This window comes from Callionymus lyra, chromosome 8 (genome assembly GCF_982586985.1).
Source record: "Callionymus lyra chromosome 8, fCalLyr1.hap1.1, whole genome shotgun sequence".
Lineage (NCBI taxonomy): Eukaryota > Metazoa > Chordata > Actinopteri > Syngnathiformes > Callionymidae > Callionymus > Callionymus lyra.
The window spans coordinates 29,564,899-29,579,898 of NC_141825.1; the positions used below are offsets into that span (position 1 = coordinate 29,564,899).

The following is a 15,000-nucleotide window of genomic DNA, read 5'->3' on the forward strand; positions in this document are numbered from 1 at the left end:
ACCTGAAGCTCCAGAAACATGTTCTTTATGGAAGTTAAATGATACACAAAGATGTGTCACTTCTTAAAGTAACATGTAATATTGTGAAATAAATAGTTAGTTGTTGGTCCTGAACGTAGGTATGATGTGACGCGACTCCTTTCCTGGACAGTCAACCTTCACCAAACCTTTCACAGCTGGTTTGACAATAGTTCTGTATAAACGTTAAGATTTTTAACTCAATAAAACTCTTCTGGTCCAACAACTGGTCAAATACTGTCATCTCTCTGCTGTCAATAATGTGAGAACAGAAGTTAAGTTTGTTCTTCAGAGTAGAAATTTAATATCAGAGTAGAATATAATTTAATATCAGAGTAGAATATCATTTAATATCAGAGTAGAATATAATTTAATATCAGAGTAGAATATCATTTAATATCAGAGTAGAATATCATTTAATATCAGAGTAGAATATAATTTAATATCAGAGTAGAATATCATTTAATATCAGAGTAGAATATCATTTAATATCAGAGTAGAATATCATTTAATATCAGAGTAGAATATCATTTAATATCAGAGTAGAATATCATTTAATATCAGAGTAGAATATCATTTAATATCAGAGTAGAATATCATTTAATATCAGAGTAGAATATCAGTAGAATATCATTTAATATCAGAGTAGAATATCATTTAATATCAGAGTAGAATATCATTTAATATCATTTAATATCAGAGTAGAATATCATTTAATATCATTTAATATCAGAGTAGAATATCATTTAATATCAGAGTAGAATATCATTTAATATCAGAGTAGAATATCATTTAATATCAGAGTAGAATATCATTTAATATCATTTAATATCAGAGTAGAATATCATTTAATATCAGAGTAGAATATCATTTAATATCAGAGTAGAATATCATTTAATATCAGAGTAGAATATCAGTAGAATATCATTTAATATCAGAGTAGAATATCATTTAATATCAGAGTAGAATATCATTTAATATCAGAGTAGAATATCAGAGTAGAATATCATTTAATATCAGAGTAGAATATCATTTAATATCAGAGTAGAATATCATTTAATATCAGAGTAGAATATCAGAGTAGAATATCATTTAATATCAGAGTAGAATATCATTTAATATCAGAGTAGAATATCATTTAATATCAGAGTAGAATATCAGAGTAGAATATCATTTAATATCAGAGTAGAATATCATTTAATATCATTTAATATCAGAGTAGAATATCATTTAATATCAGAGTAGAATATCATTTAATATCAGAGTAGAATATCATTTAATATCAGAGTAGAAAATCATTTAATATCATTTAATATCAGAGTAGAATATCATTTAACATCAGAATATCATTTAACATCGGAGTAGAATATCAGTAGAATATCATTTAATATCAGAGTAGAATATCAGTAGAATATCATTTAATATCAGAGTAGAATATCAGTAGAATATCATTTAATATCAGAATATCATTTAATATCAGAGTAGAATATCATTTAATATCAGAATATCATTTAATATCAGAGTAGAATATCAGTAGAATATCATTTAATATCAGAGTAGAATATCAGTAGAATATCATTTAATATCAGAATATCATTTAATATCAGAGTAGAATATCATTTAATATCAGAGTAGAATATCAGTAGAATATCATTTAATATCAGAGTAGAATATCATTTAATATCAGAGTAGAATATCAGTAGAATATCATTTAATATCAGAGTAGAATATCATTTAATATCAGAGTAGAATATCAGTAGAATATCATTTAATATCAGAGTAGAATATCATTTAATATCAGAGTAGAATATCATTTAATATCAGAATATAATTTAATATCAGAGTAGAATATCATTTAATATCAGAGTAGAATATCATTTAATATCAGAGTAGAATATCATTTAATATCAGAGTAGAATATCAGTAGAATATCATTTAATATCAGAGTAGAATATCATTTAATATCAGAGTAGAATATCATTTAATATCATTTAATATCAGAGTAGAATATCATTTAATATCAGAGTAGAATATCATTTAATATCAGAGTAGAATATCATTTAATATCATTTAATATCAGAGTAGAATATCATTTAATATCAGAGTAGAATATCATTTAATATCATTTAATATCAGAGTAGAATATCATTTAATATCAGAGTAGAATATCATTTAATATCATTTAATATCAGAGTAGAATATCATTTAATATCAGAGTAGAATATCATTTAATATCTTTATCTTCCACACACTCACAGGATCATGTTTCAAGTTTTATGTTTAACAAAAAATGTCTGTTAAAAAGAACATAAATAGTTTGTCAGGCTTTAATAACATACTTTAAATATAAATACAGGAAGTGCAGTAACAGTTACTCACCAACATGTAAATTAATAGTTTGTCAGGCTTTAATAACATACTTTAAATAGAAATACAGGAAGTGCAGTAACAGTTACTCACCAACATGTAAATTAATAGTTTGTCAGGCTTTAATAACATACTTTAAATAGAAATACAGGAAGTGCAGTAACAGTTACTCACCAACATGTAAATTAATAGTTTGTCAGGCTTTAATAACATACTTTAAATAGAAATACAGGAAGTGCAGTAACAGTTACTCACCAACATGTAAATTAATAGTTTGTCAGGCTTTAATAACATACTTTAAATATAAATACAGGAAGTGCAGTAACAGTTACTCACCAACATGTAAATTAATAGTTTGTCAGGCTTTAATAACAGACTTTAAATAGAAATACAGGAAGTGCAGTAACAGTTACTCACCAACATGTAAATTAATAGTTTGTCAGGCTTTAATAACATACTTTAAATAGAAATACAGGAAGTGCAGTAACAGTTACTCACCAACATGTAAATTAATAGTTTGTCAGGCTTTAATAACATACTTTAAATAGAAATACAGGAAGTGCAGTAACAGTTACTCACCAACATGTAAATTAATAGTTTGTCAGGCTTTAATAACATACTTTAAATAGAAATACAGGAAGTGCAGTAACAGTTACTCACCAACATGTAAATTAATAGTTTGTCAGGCTTTAATAACATACTTTAAATATAAATACAGGAAGTGCAGTAACAGTTACTCACCAACATGTAAATTAATAGTTTGTCAGGCTTTAATAACATACTTTAAATAGAAATACAGGAAGTGCAGTAACAGTTACTCACCAACATGTAAATGAATAGTTTGTCAGGCTTTAATAACGTACTTTAAATAGAAATACAGGAAGTGCAGTAACAGTTACTCACCAACATGTAAATTAATAGTTTGTCAGGCTTTAATAACATACTTTAAATAGAAATACAGGAAGTGCAGTAACAGTTACTCACCAACATGTAAATTAATAGTTTGTCAGGCTTTAATAACATACTTTAAATAGAAATACAGGAAGTGCAGTAACAGTTACTCACCAACATGTAAATGAATAGTTTGTCAGGCTTTAATAACGTACTTTAAATATAAATACAGGAAGTGCAGTAACAGTTACTCACCAACATGTAAATTAATAGTTTGTCAGGCTTTAATAACGTACTTTAAATAGAAATACAGGAAGTGCAGTAACAGTTACTCACCAACATGTAAATTAATAGTTTGTCAGGCTTTAATAACATACTTTAAATAGAAATACAGGAAGTGCAGTAACAGTTACTCACCAACATGCCGTCCACCTTTGATTGTACAGATTTGCTGTGAAGACGAGAGAAAAATGACGTAAACAAAAACAAGAATTATTTAATAACATGAATACGACTCGTCAAGAACAGTGAACATGAGTTTAAAAACAGAAGTAATATTTGTAACAAGAGTATCTACTGCTAACGCGTCACGTGTTACAATCCGTTGTGTCACCTTCTGACTCTGGACTCTAGAAACCTCAACTCATGGACTTCATGTGTTCATCAAAGGTTCGAGTGAGAAGATGAAGTATTTCTGAAGCATCAATTAGTGAAGAAACTACATGTCAGAGAGAATCTGATCAAACGTCAGAGCAACACGTTATTGATCAGATCAACATGTTATTGATCAGATCAACATGTTATTGATCAGATCAACATGTTATTGATCAGATCAACATGTTATTGATCAGATCAACACAATTATTGATCAGATCAACATGTTATTGATCAGATCAACATGTTATTGATCAGAGCAACATGTTATTGATCAGAGCAACATGTTATTGATCAGATCAACACAATTATTGATCAGATCAACATTTTATTGATCAGAGCAACATGTTATTGATCAGAGCAACATGTTATTGATCAGATCAACACAATTATTGATCAGATCAACATGTTATTGATCAGAGCAACATGTTATTGATCAGAGCAACATGTTATTGATCAGATCAACACAATTATTGATCAGATCAACATGTTATTGATCAGATCAACATGTTATTGATCAGATCAACATGTTATTGATCAGAGCAACGCGTTATTGATCAGATCAACACAATTATTGATCAGATCAACATGTTATTGATCAGATCAACATGTTATTGATCAGATCAGATCAACATTGTTATTGATCAGATCAACACTGTTATTGATCAGATCAAAATGTTATTGATCAGATCAACATGTTATTGATGATCAAAACAACATGTTATTGATCAATAACATGTTATTGATCAAAACAACATGTTATTGATCAATAACATGTTATTGATCAGATCAACATGTTATTGATCAGATCAACACTGTTATTGATCAGATCAACATGTTATTGATCAAAACAACATGTTATTGATCACATCAACATGTTATTGATCACATCAACATGTTATTGATCAGATAAACATGTTATTGATCACATCAACATGTTATTGATCACATCAACATGTTATTGATCAAAACAACATGTTATTGATCAAAACAACATGTTATGTTATTTTAAAAAAAACGTGAATTTCTCTAAGGAGATGAATAAAGTATCTATCTATCTATCTATCTATCTATTGATCAGATCAACATGTTATTGATCAAAACAACATGTTATTGATATAAACAACATGTCGTCTCTGGAACAGCAGGAGTTTCATCAAAGACGTCTTTAAAAACTATATTTACTTCGCAAGAAGATAAATTTGGAGACATTGAGACGTTACACAAGTTACACCAGGAGTGTCTTTATAAAAAACAAACAAGGAGCAGAAAAAGCTCAAAAATGAAATAAACATGAAATAAAATTAAATATTATTATTATAAAGTGAAAAAGAGGAAAAAGGTCTTTCATTTTTAAAGTTGCTTCACTAACTAGAGTCACTAATATTAACATTAGACTTTATTTTATGTTGTATCTTCTTTAACTTGTTAAATATATTTGAATGAAGCTTTAAATTGAAATACTTCAACGCCTGATGTAATATTACACAACAGTAATATTATATATTACATTATTATTTATTATTATATTACATTATTTATATATAAACAGTGACTAAGTGTATTTGTCATGAAAAGAATGAGTTGAAGATTAAAAAAACAATCAATATTAACACGTGTTACTAATAAATCAATAGTAATTTGAGTAAATGTATGAATGGAAGTGTTTTGCTCAAAATAAAGGTCAGTAATACATGAATCAATTCTACTCTCAGTGAGTTAAAGTCTGTCCTCAGGACCAGGAGGTTGTGATTGACACCTGTCATCACGAGCATCATCACGAGCATCATCCTCAACATGGCCTCCTGTGGCCAATGATCGCTGATAATAATAAACTACTGTTTACTGCATAAACAAGACCAGAGTGAAGATGATACTAGGATTCTAACGGCTCCAGAGATGCTAGGATGCTAACGGCTCCAGAGATGCTAGGATGCTAACACCTCCAGAGATGCTAGGATGCTAACGGCTCCAGAGATGCTAGGATGCTAACACCTCCAGAGATGCTAGGATGCTAACAGCTCCAGTGATGCTAACAGCTCCAGAGATGCTAACAGCTCCATAGATGCTAACAGCTCCAGAGATGCTAACTGCTCCAGAGATGCTAGGATGCTAACAGCTCTAGAGATGCTAGGATGCTAACAGCTCCAGAGATGCTAACAGCTCCAGAGATGCTAACTGCTCCAGAGATGCTAGGATGCTAACAGCTCTAGAGATGCTAGGATGCTAACAGCTCCAGAGATGCTAAATGCTCCAGAGATGCTAACAGCTCCAGAGATGCTAGGATGCTAACAGCTCCAGAGATTCTAACTGCTCCAGAGATGCTAACAGCTCTAGAGATGCTAACAGCTCCAGAGATGCTAGGATGCTAACTGCTCCAGAGATGCTAGGATGCTAACTGCTCCAGAGATGCTAACAGCTCCAGAGATGCTAGAATGCTAACAGCTCCAGAGATGCTAGGATGCTAACTGCTCCAGAGATGCTAGGATGCTAACTGCTCCAGAGATGCTAGGATGCTAACTGCTCCAGAGATGCTAGGATGCTAACAGCTCCAGAGATGCTAACTGCTCCACAAATGTTCTCCTTCTCACCAGATTGAATTCTTGATCTTGAACTGGAGCGCGTTGGCCTCCGGGCCCTGGAGTCCCGGCACCATCGCTGGAAGAGAACCTGGTCCAGGCTTGAGCCCAGGTTGTTGTTGATCTTCAGCCATGATGGAGGAGCTTTAACGACTAGGCCTCATCCTCCCCGGCTGCTGCATCGAGCTGCTGGAGCGGCTCAGTCCGCTACGACAAGCCGCTCACCTCGCCTCGCATCATGGCTACAAACACAGGCGCCTGGACTCACAAGAAGACCCGCAGAGAGACTAAAACCATCCGCGGGCAGAAAAGAAGGCATTTCGTAGAAAAGCTTCGAACAAACCAGCAGCTCAGACCCGCTGCTGTCAAGCTGCGTCCTCAGCATCGAGCACCGGGATTTCTTACAAAATAAAAGCACGTCACGGTTTTTTGTCTTTAGCATTTTTATATTCATTTTCATGTAGTTTCCGAAATGATCGTGTTGTTGGTTCACACTCTGGATGACTGGCTATGCAGAAACCTTGAAAGAGCCAGACTCATTCAAACACCTGACGTCACGATTGGCACAAAACATACACAACAATGTTTCAATGAGTACAAATGTGCAGACAATTCAAGTTACACTGCAACAGTTGACAGAGTTTAGTTTAGAAAACTGAAGGAATCCTGCTTGACTAGACTTGACTTGACTTGACTAGACTAGACTAGACTAGACTAGACTAGACTTGACTTGACTTGACTAGACTAGACTAGACTAGACTTGACTTGACTTGACTTGACTTGACTTGACTTGACTAGACTTGACTTGACTTGACTAGACTAGACTAGATTTGACTAGACTTGACTTGACTAGACTAGACTAGACTAGACTTGGACTAGACTAGACTTGACTTGACTTGACTTGACTTGACTTGACTAGACTAGACTAGACTTGGACTAGACTAGACTAGACTTGACTTGACTTGACTTGACTTGACTTGACTTGACTTGACTTGACTAGACTAGACTTGGACTAGACTAGACTAGACTAGACTTGACTTGACTTGACTTGACTTGACTTGACTAGACTAGATTTGACTAGACTAGACTTGACTTGACTAGACTTGACTAGACTTGACTAGACTTGACTTGACTTGACTAGACTAGACTAGATTTGACTAGACTTGACTAGACTAGACTAGACTAGACTTGGACTAGACTAGACTTGACTTGACTTGACTTGACTTGACTTGACTTGACTAGACTAGACTAGATTTGACTAGACTAGACTTGACTAGACTTGACTAGACTTGACTAGACTTGACTTGACTTGACTAGACTAGACTAGATTTGACTAGACTTGACTTGACTAGACTAGACTAGACTAGACTTGGACTAGACTAGACTTGACTTGACTTGACTTGACTTGACTTGACTTGACTTGACTTGACTTGACTTGACTAGATTTGACTAGACTAGACTTGACTAGACTTGACTAGACTTGACTGGACTGGACTGGACTGGACTGGACTAGACTAGACTAGACTAGACTAGACTAGACTAGACTAGACTAGACTAGACTAGACTAGACTTGACTAGACTAGACTGGACTGGACTAGACTAGACTAGATTTGACTAGACTTGACTAGACTAGACTTGACTAGACTTGACTAGACTTGACTAGACTAGACTGGACTGGACTAGACTAGACTAGACTAGACTAGACTGGACTAGACTAGACTAGACTAGACTGGACTGGACTGGACTGGACTGGACTGGACTGGACTAGACTAGACTTGACTGGACTGGACTGGACTGGACTGGACTGGACTGGACTGGACTGGACTGGACTGGACTGGACTGGACTGGACTGGACTAGACTAGACTGGACTGGACTGGACTGGACTGGACTGGACTGGACTGGACTGGACTGGACTAGACTAGACTAGACTAGACTAGACTAGACTAGACTAGACTGTACTGGACTGGACTGGACTGGACTGGACTGGACTGGACTGGACTGGACTGGACTGGACTAGACTGGACTGGACTGGACTGGACTGGACTGGACTGGACTAGACTAGACTAGACTAGACTAGACTGGACTGGACTGGACTGGACTGGACTGGACTAGATTTGACTAGACTTGACTAGACTAGACTGGACTGGACTAGACTAGACTAGACTAGACTAGACTGGACTGGACTGGACTGGACTGGACTGGACTGGACTAGACTAGACTAGACTAGACTAGACTGGACTGGACTGGACTGGACTGGACTGGACTGGACTGGACTGGACTGGACTGGACTGGACTGGACTAGACTAGACTAGACTAGACTAGATTTGACTTGACTTGACTTGAACTGAAAATAAACTAGTGAAATAAACACTAATAGAACAACAACAGTTTATATCTTTATGACGACATCTGGTTCGGACTCGGGACCAGGTTCTGTTCCAGCGATGGTGCCGGGACTCCAGGGTTCAGAGGTCAACGCGCTTCAGTTGAAGATCTGAAGAATTGAATCTGGTGAGAATCTCTGTGACCTTGTGACCCTGGTCTAGAAATAATAAATATGAATGACTTCTATTCATGATTCATTTTAATTCTGATAGTTTTGAATCTTCACTGATCGTTGACCCCAGTGTTATATGTTTGTGTAGAATAATAATAAATATGATAATAAATATAATAATAAATATAATAAAAGCAGTGTTATATGTTTGAGTAAAATAATAATAAATATAATAATAAATATAATAAAAGCAGTGTTATATGTTTGTGTAGAATAATAATAAATATAATAATAAATATAATAAAAGCAGTGTTATATGTTTGTGTAGAATAATAATAAATATAATAATAAATATAATAATAAATATAATAATAAATATAATAAAAGCAGTGTTATATGTTTGTGTAGAATAATAATAAATATAATAATAAATATAATAATAAATATAATAAAAGCAGTGTTATATGTTTGTGTAGAATAATAATAAATATAATAATAAATATAATAATAAATATAATAATAAATATAATAATAAATATAATAAAAGCAGTGTTATATGTTTGTGTAGAATAATAATAAATATAATAATAAATATAATAAAAGCAGTGTTATATGTTTGTGTAAAATAATAATAAATATAATAATAAATATAATAATAAATATAATAAAAGCAGTGTTATATGTTTGTGTAAAATAATAATAAATATAATAATAAATATAATAATAAATATAATAAAAGCAGTGTTATATGTTTGTGTAAAATAATAATAAATATAATAATAAATATAATAAAAGCAGTGTTATATGTTTGTGTAATATAATAATAAATATAATAAAAGCAGTGTTATATGTTTGTGTAAAATAATAATAAATATGACAAAAGCAGTGTTATATGTTTGTGTAATATAATAATAAATATAATAATAAATATAATAATAAATATAATAAAAGCAGTGTTATATGTTTGTGTAGAATAATAATAAATATAATAATAAATATAATAATAAATATAATAAAAGCAGTGTTATATGTTTGAGTAAAATAATAATAAATATAATAATAAATATAATAAAAGCAGTGTTATATGTTTGTGTAGAATAATAATAAATATAATAATAAATATAATAATAAATATAATAAAAGCAGTGTTATATGTTTGTGTAAAATAATAATAAATATAATAATAAATATAATAAAAGCAGTGTTATATGTTTGTGTAAAATAATAATAAATATAATAATAAATATAATAAAAGCAGTGTTATATGTTTGTGTAAAATAATAATAAATATAATAATAAATATAATAATAAATATAATAAAAGCAGTGTTATATGTTTGTGTAAAATAATAATAAATATAATAATAAATATAATAAAAGCAGTGTTATATGTTTGTGTAATATAATAATAAATATAATAAAAGCAGTGTTATATGTTTGTGTAAAATAATAATAAATATGACAAAAGCAGTGTTATATGTTTGTGTAGAATAATAATAAATATAATAATAAATATAATAATAAATATAATAATAAATATAATAAAAGCAGTGTTATATGTTTGTGTAGAATAATAATAAATATAATAATAAATATAATAATAAATATAATAAAAGCAGTGTTATATGTTTGTGTAAAATAATAATAAATATAATAATAAATATAATAATAAATATAATAAAAGCAGTGTTATATGTTTGTGTAAAATAAAAATAAATATAATAATAAATATAATAAAAGCAGTGTTATATGTTTGTGTAAAATAATAATAAATATAATAACAAATATAATAATAAATATAATAAAAGCAGTGTTATATGTTTGTGTAAAATAATAATAAATATAATAATAAATATAATAAAAGCAGTGTTATATGTTTGTGTAAAATAATAATAAATATGACAAAAGCAGTGTTATATGTTTGTGTAGAATAATAATAAATAGAATAAAAGCGCATAAACAGTTTCTAAGGATAATATTGATGTTTAATTCTTCAAAGGATCCTCAGTGACTGTAATGACCGGATATAAGATCTTGTCTTTGTCACTTGACGCCTTGTGTTGCTGTGTTTCCTCTGTAGGTGGCGCTGTTGTCGAGGCTCGTGTGAAAGAACTGATGATTTCACCTGCACTGACACATATTCTTAACTTTAATAATATTTTCTGATCTGCCCTGTCAATAAACAACATGTATAATAAATAATAATCATTTATAATAAAGTTCTACCTAACAATTTCCCGAAGGAGGGATCAATAAAGTTTTACCTTACCTTACCTTACCTAAATAACATTTAATAAAGTACGTTTAAGAACATTTGCGTTTGTTTCCTCGTGTCTCATGAAACAGAGATTCAAGAAAAAGTTAAATAAATGACCTTTTATTGATTCTATATTGTGATCAATATTTGAGTTCATGAAGAAAACAAGATTTGTTTCTGTCCTCCGTTTGTTAAACTACGCCACCTAGCGGTAAAGACGTGCTACAACAGGCTTCCTGTGGAAGATATAAAAGACAAACTTTGATAAAACATCAGATAATATGAAGTATTTTTAATAGGTTATGACATCATATTAAAATATAAAGTATTTTGTTATGTTGAACGATGGTGAGTAAAGATCAACTCGTAGAAGCTAAAATAGGGATGCTGGCTGAGAAGGTGTCACGAGGTCTGTGATTGGTCCTGGATCACCTCTCACCCTCCTGTCACTCACACCCTCCTGTCACTCACACCCTCCTGTCACTCACACCCTCGCTAAGACCGCGGGTGAGAATCCTGAGAAAACCAGGTTTCCTCGTCGCTCCAGTTCTTCTCACTCCATCCCTGACCTTGGCTCTCTGGCTATTTTCCGGACTGATTTCCGAGCCTGTCAATCTCCTGTCACTTCTGATTTGGACGTGAAGGTCGTCGTCCTTTAAAACTTGATGTTCTTCAGCGTTTTTGTTCTTAAACCAACGACATCATCGCGACCTTTACTTTCAACACCTTCATGATGGTGATCACATGACATCAACTCTATTTATGGTACTGACCACTGCGAGCGACTCGTTGATCAAAATCATTTGTTTAAACTATAATAACCTTTTATTATAGATTTTAAAATGTCTTCAAAGGAAATTGTTCTAAAAACAAAACCTGAGTCACATTTTCTACTGAGTGAGTATTTTTCTGTGTATTTAAAGTTGTAAAAGTACTATTTGTTGTTTTATTTTACATTTTGTTATTTTGTGGTTCTTTTTATTCAATTGTATTAGTTTTATTCTATTTTTGATAATCTAATCTAATCTAATCCGATCCTATATATTTATGGAAAATGTATAGATGAAAAACAAATAGATGTAAAATAAATAGATAAAAAACAAATAGATGAATAATAAATATATATAAAATAAATTAATATAAAGTAAACGGATATAAAATAAATATATATAAAATAAACAGATTTAAAACAATTAGATATAAAATAAATATATATAAAACAAATAGATATAAAATAAACGGATATAAAATAAATATAAATAAAATAAACAGATATAAAATAAACAGATTTAAAACAAATAGATATAAAATAAAAAGATATAAAATAAATAGATATAAAATAAACAGATATAAAATAAACAGATATAAAATAAATAGATATAAAATAAACAGATATAAAATAAATAGATATAAAATAAACAGATATAAAATAAATAGATATAAAATAAATAGATATAAAATAAACAGCTATAAAATAAATAGATATAAAATAAACAGATATAAAATAAACAGATATAAAATAAATAGATATAAAATAAACAGATATAAAATAAACAGATATAAAATAAATAGATATAAAATAAACAGATATAAAATAAACAGATATAAAATAAATAGATATAAAATAAACAGATATAAAATAAACAGCTATAAAATAAATAGATATAAAATAAACAGCTATAGAAAAACAGATATAAATAGATAAGTAGGTGTCATTGAGTGTTGACCTCCTGGCGTCCATAACAAGTCACCTGCTGAACAAGTGGGTCAAACTGGTCACTGAGCCGCGGAGGTTCCTGAGACTCACGTGCAGCAACAATCCTCTTAGAAGCTCTTCTTAAAGCACCAGACTTTACATCAACAGGTCTGATCCGACCCACATCCACACAAGAGTCACGGCAGCTGGACATCAATCCATCATTCAATCAATCCATCAATAAATCAATCCAACAATCAATCACTAATCCAACCATTAATTAATCAATACATCAATCCATCCATAAATCCATCAATAAATCAATCCATCAATCCATAAATCCATAAATCCATAAATCCAACAATCAATCACTAATAAATCCATCAATCCATCAATCCATCAATTCATCAATCAATCAATCCATAAATCCATGAATCAATCAATCAATCAATCAATTCATTAATCCATCCATCCATCCATCCATCCATTAATCCATCAATCCATCAATAAATCAATATATATAAGTGATAGAAGAATGATATATAAGTGATAGAAGAATGATATATAAGTGATAGAAGAGTGATATATAAGTGATAGAAGAGTGATATATAAGTGATAGAAGAGTGATATATAAGTGATAGAAGAATGATATATAAGTGATAGAAGAATGATATATAACTGATAGAAGAGTGATATATAAGTGATAGAAGAATGATATATAAGTGATAGAAGAGTGATATATAAGTGATAGAAGAATGATATATAAGTGATAGAAGAATGATATATAACTGATAGAAGAGTGATATATAACTGATAGAAGAATGATATATAAGTGATAGAAGAGTGATATATAACTGATAGAAGAATGATATATAAGTTATAGAAGAGTGATATATAAGTGATAGAAGAATGATATATAAGTGATAGAAGAATGATATATAACTGATAGAAGAGTGATATATAACTGATAGAAGAATGATATATAAGTGATAGAAGAGTGATATATAACTGATAGAAGAATGATATATAAGTGATAGAAGAATGATATATAAGTGATAGAAGAGTGATATATAACTGATAGAAGAGTGATATATAAGTGATAGAAGAGTGATATATAACTGATAGAAGAATGATATATAAGTGATAGAAGAATGATATATAAGTGATAGAAGAGTGATATATAAGTATAACAGAGATGTTTCTTAAAGGAGTCAGTAGATCATCAAACACAGATGTTTCTTGAAGGAGTCAGTAGATCACCAAGCGCAAAGAGAGAGAAGATTGTTCCAAAGCTTAGGAGCAACAGCCTGAAAAGATTTCTCTCCTCTGGTCCTGAGTCGTGTGCGTGGAACCATAAGTAGATTCTGATCCACAGACCTCAGAGCCCGAGCTGGGGTGTAAGTCTGGATCAGATCACTGATGGAAGGTCTGACCATGAATAGATCTGAAAGTAAGAACCAGAATTTTAAAATGATCCTGAAAGAAATTAGTGAAGAGTTTGAAGGAGAAATGTGAGTTCTTCTACTAGAGCGGCTCAGAGTTCTGAATCAACTGCAGACGAGACGATCCTTCTTGTTAAGACATGAAAACAAACTGTTACAATAGTCCAGACGAGAAGAAACAAACACATGGATTATAAGATCCAGATCATGTTCCGACAACATTTTCCTAAGTTTAGAGATTTTTCTCAGTTGAAGGAAACAGTTTCTGGTCAGTTTTCTTCAGTGTTGAACAAGAGACATGTCTTTATCAAATACAACACCCAGGTTTCTCAGGCTCAGTTTGACAGACTGACATAAGTCACTCAAGTACTGACTCAACCCTGGAATCTTATCATCAACAATCACCAGAGTTTCAGTTTTGTCCACATTTAGCTTCAAAGTGTTTTCACTCATTGTTTGATTTCTAGCAAACAATTGACTAAGTTCAGCCTCTGGGGCTCAGTTGGATCAACAGAGCAGTAGAGCTGGATGTCATCAGCAAACATGTGATAAGAAACATCTGGAAATCTCTGAATGATTTTACCGAGGGGAATCAAGTA

General features: G+C 30.9%; 1 protein-coding gene across 3 annotated transcripts in view; it reads right to left on the minus strand.

The window, feature by feature from the left end:
* The window catches only part of rfx7b (regulatory factor X7b), a 19,571-nt gene extending 12,697 nt beyond the window's left edge, over positions 1-6,874 (minus strand). For all 3 annotated transcript variants that reach the window (XM_087796746.1, XM_087796747.1, XM_087796745.1), the window contains exons 1-2: positions 6,522-6,874; positions 3,694-3,727 (exon numbers count right to left, since the gene is read on the minus strand). In XM_087796746.1, the coding sequence (XP_087652872.1) occupies positions 3,694-3,727; positions 6,522-6,643 (156 nt within the window). In that variant the 5' untranslated portion in view covers positions 6,644-6,874. The remainder of the gene's footprint in view (positions 1-3,693; positions 3,728-6,521) is intronic.
* Positions 6,875-15,000: the final 8,126 nt, after the last annotated feature.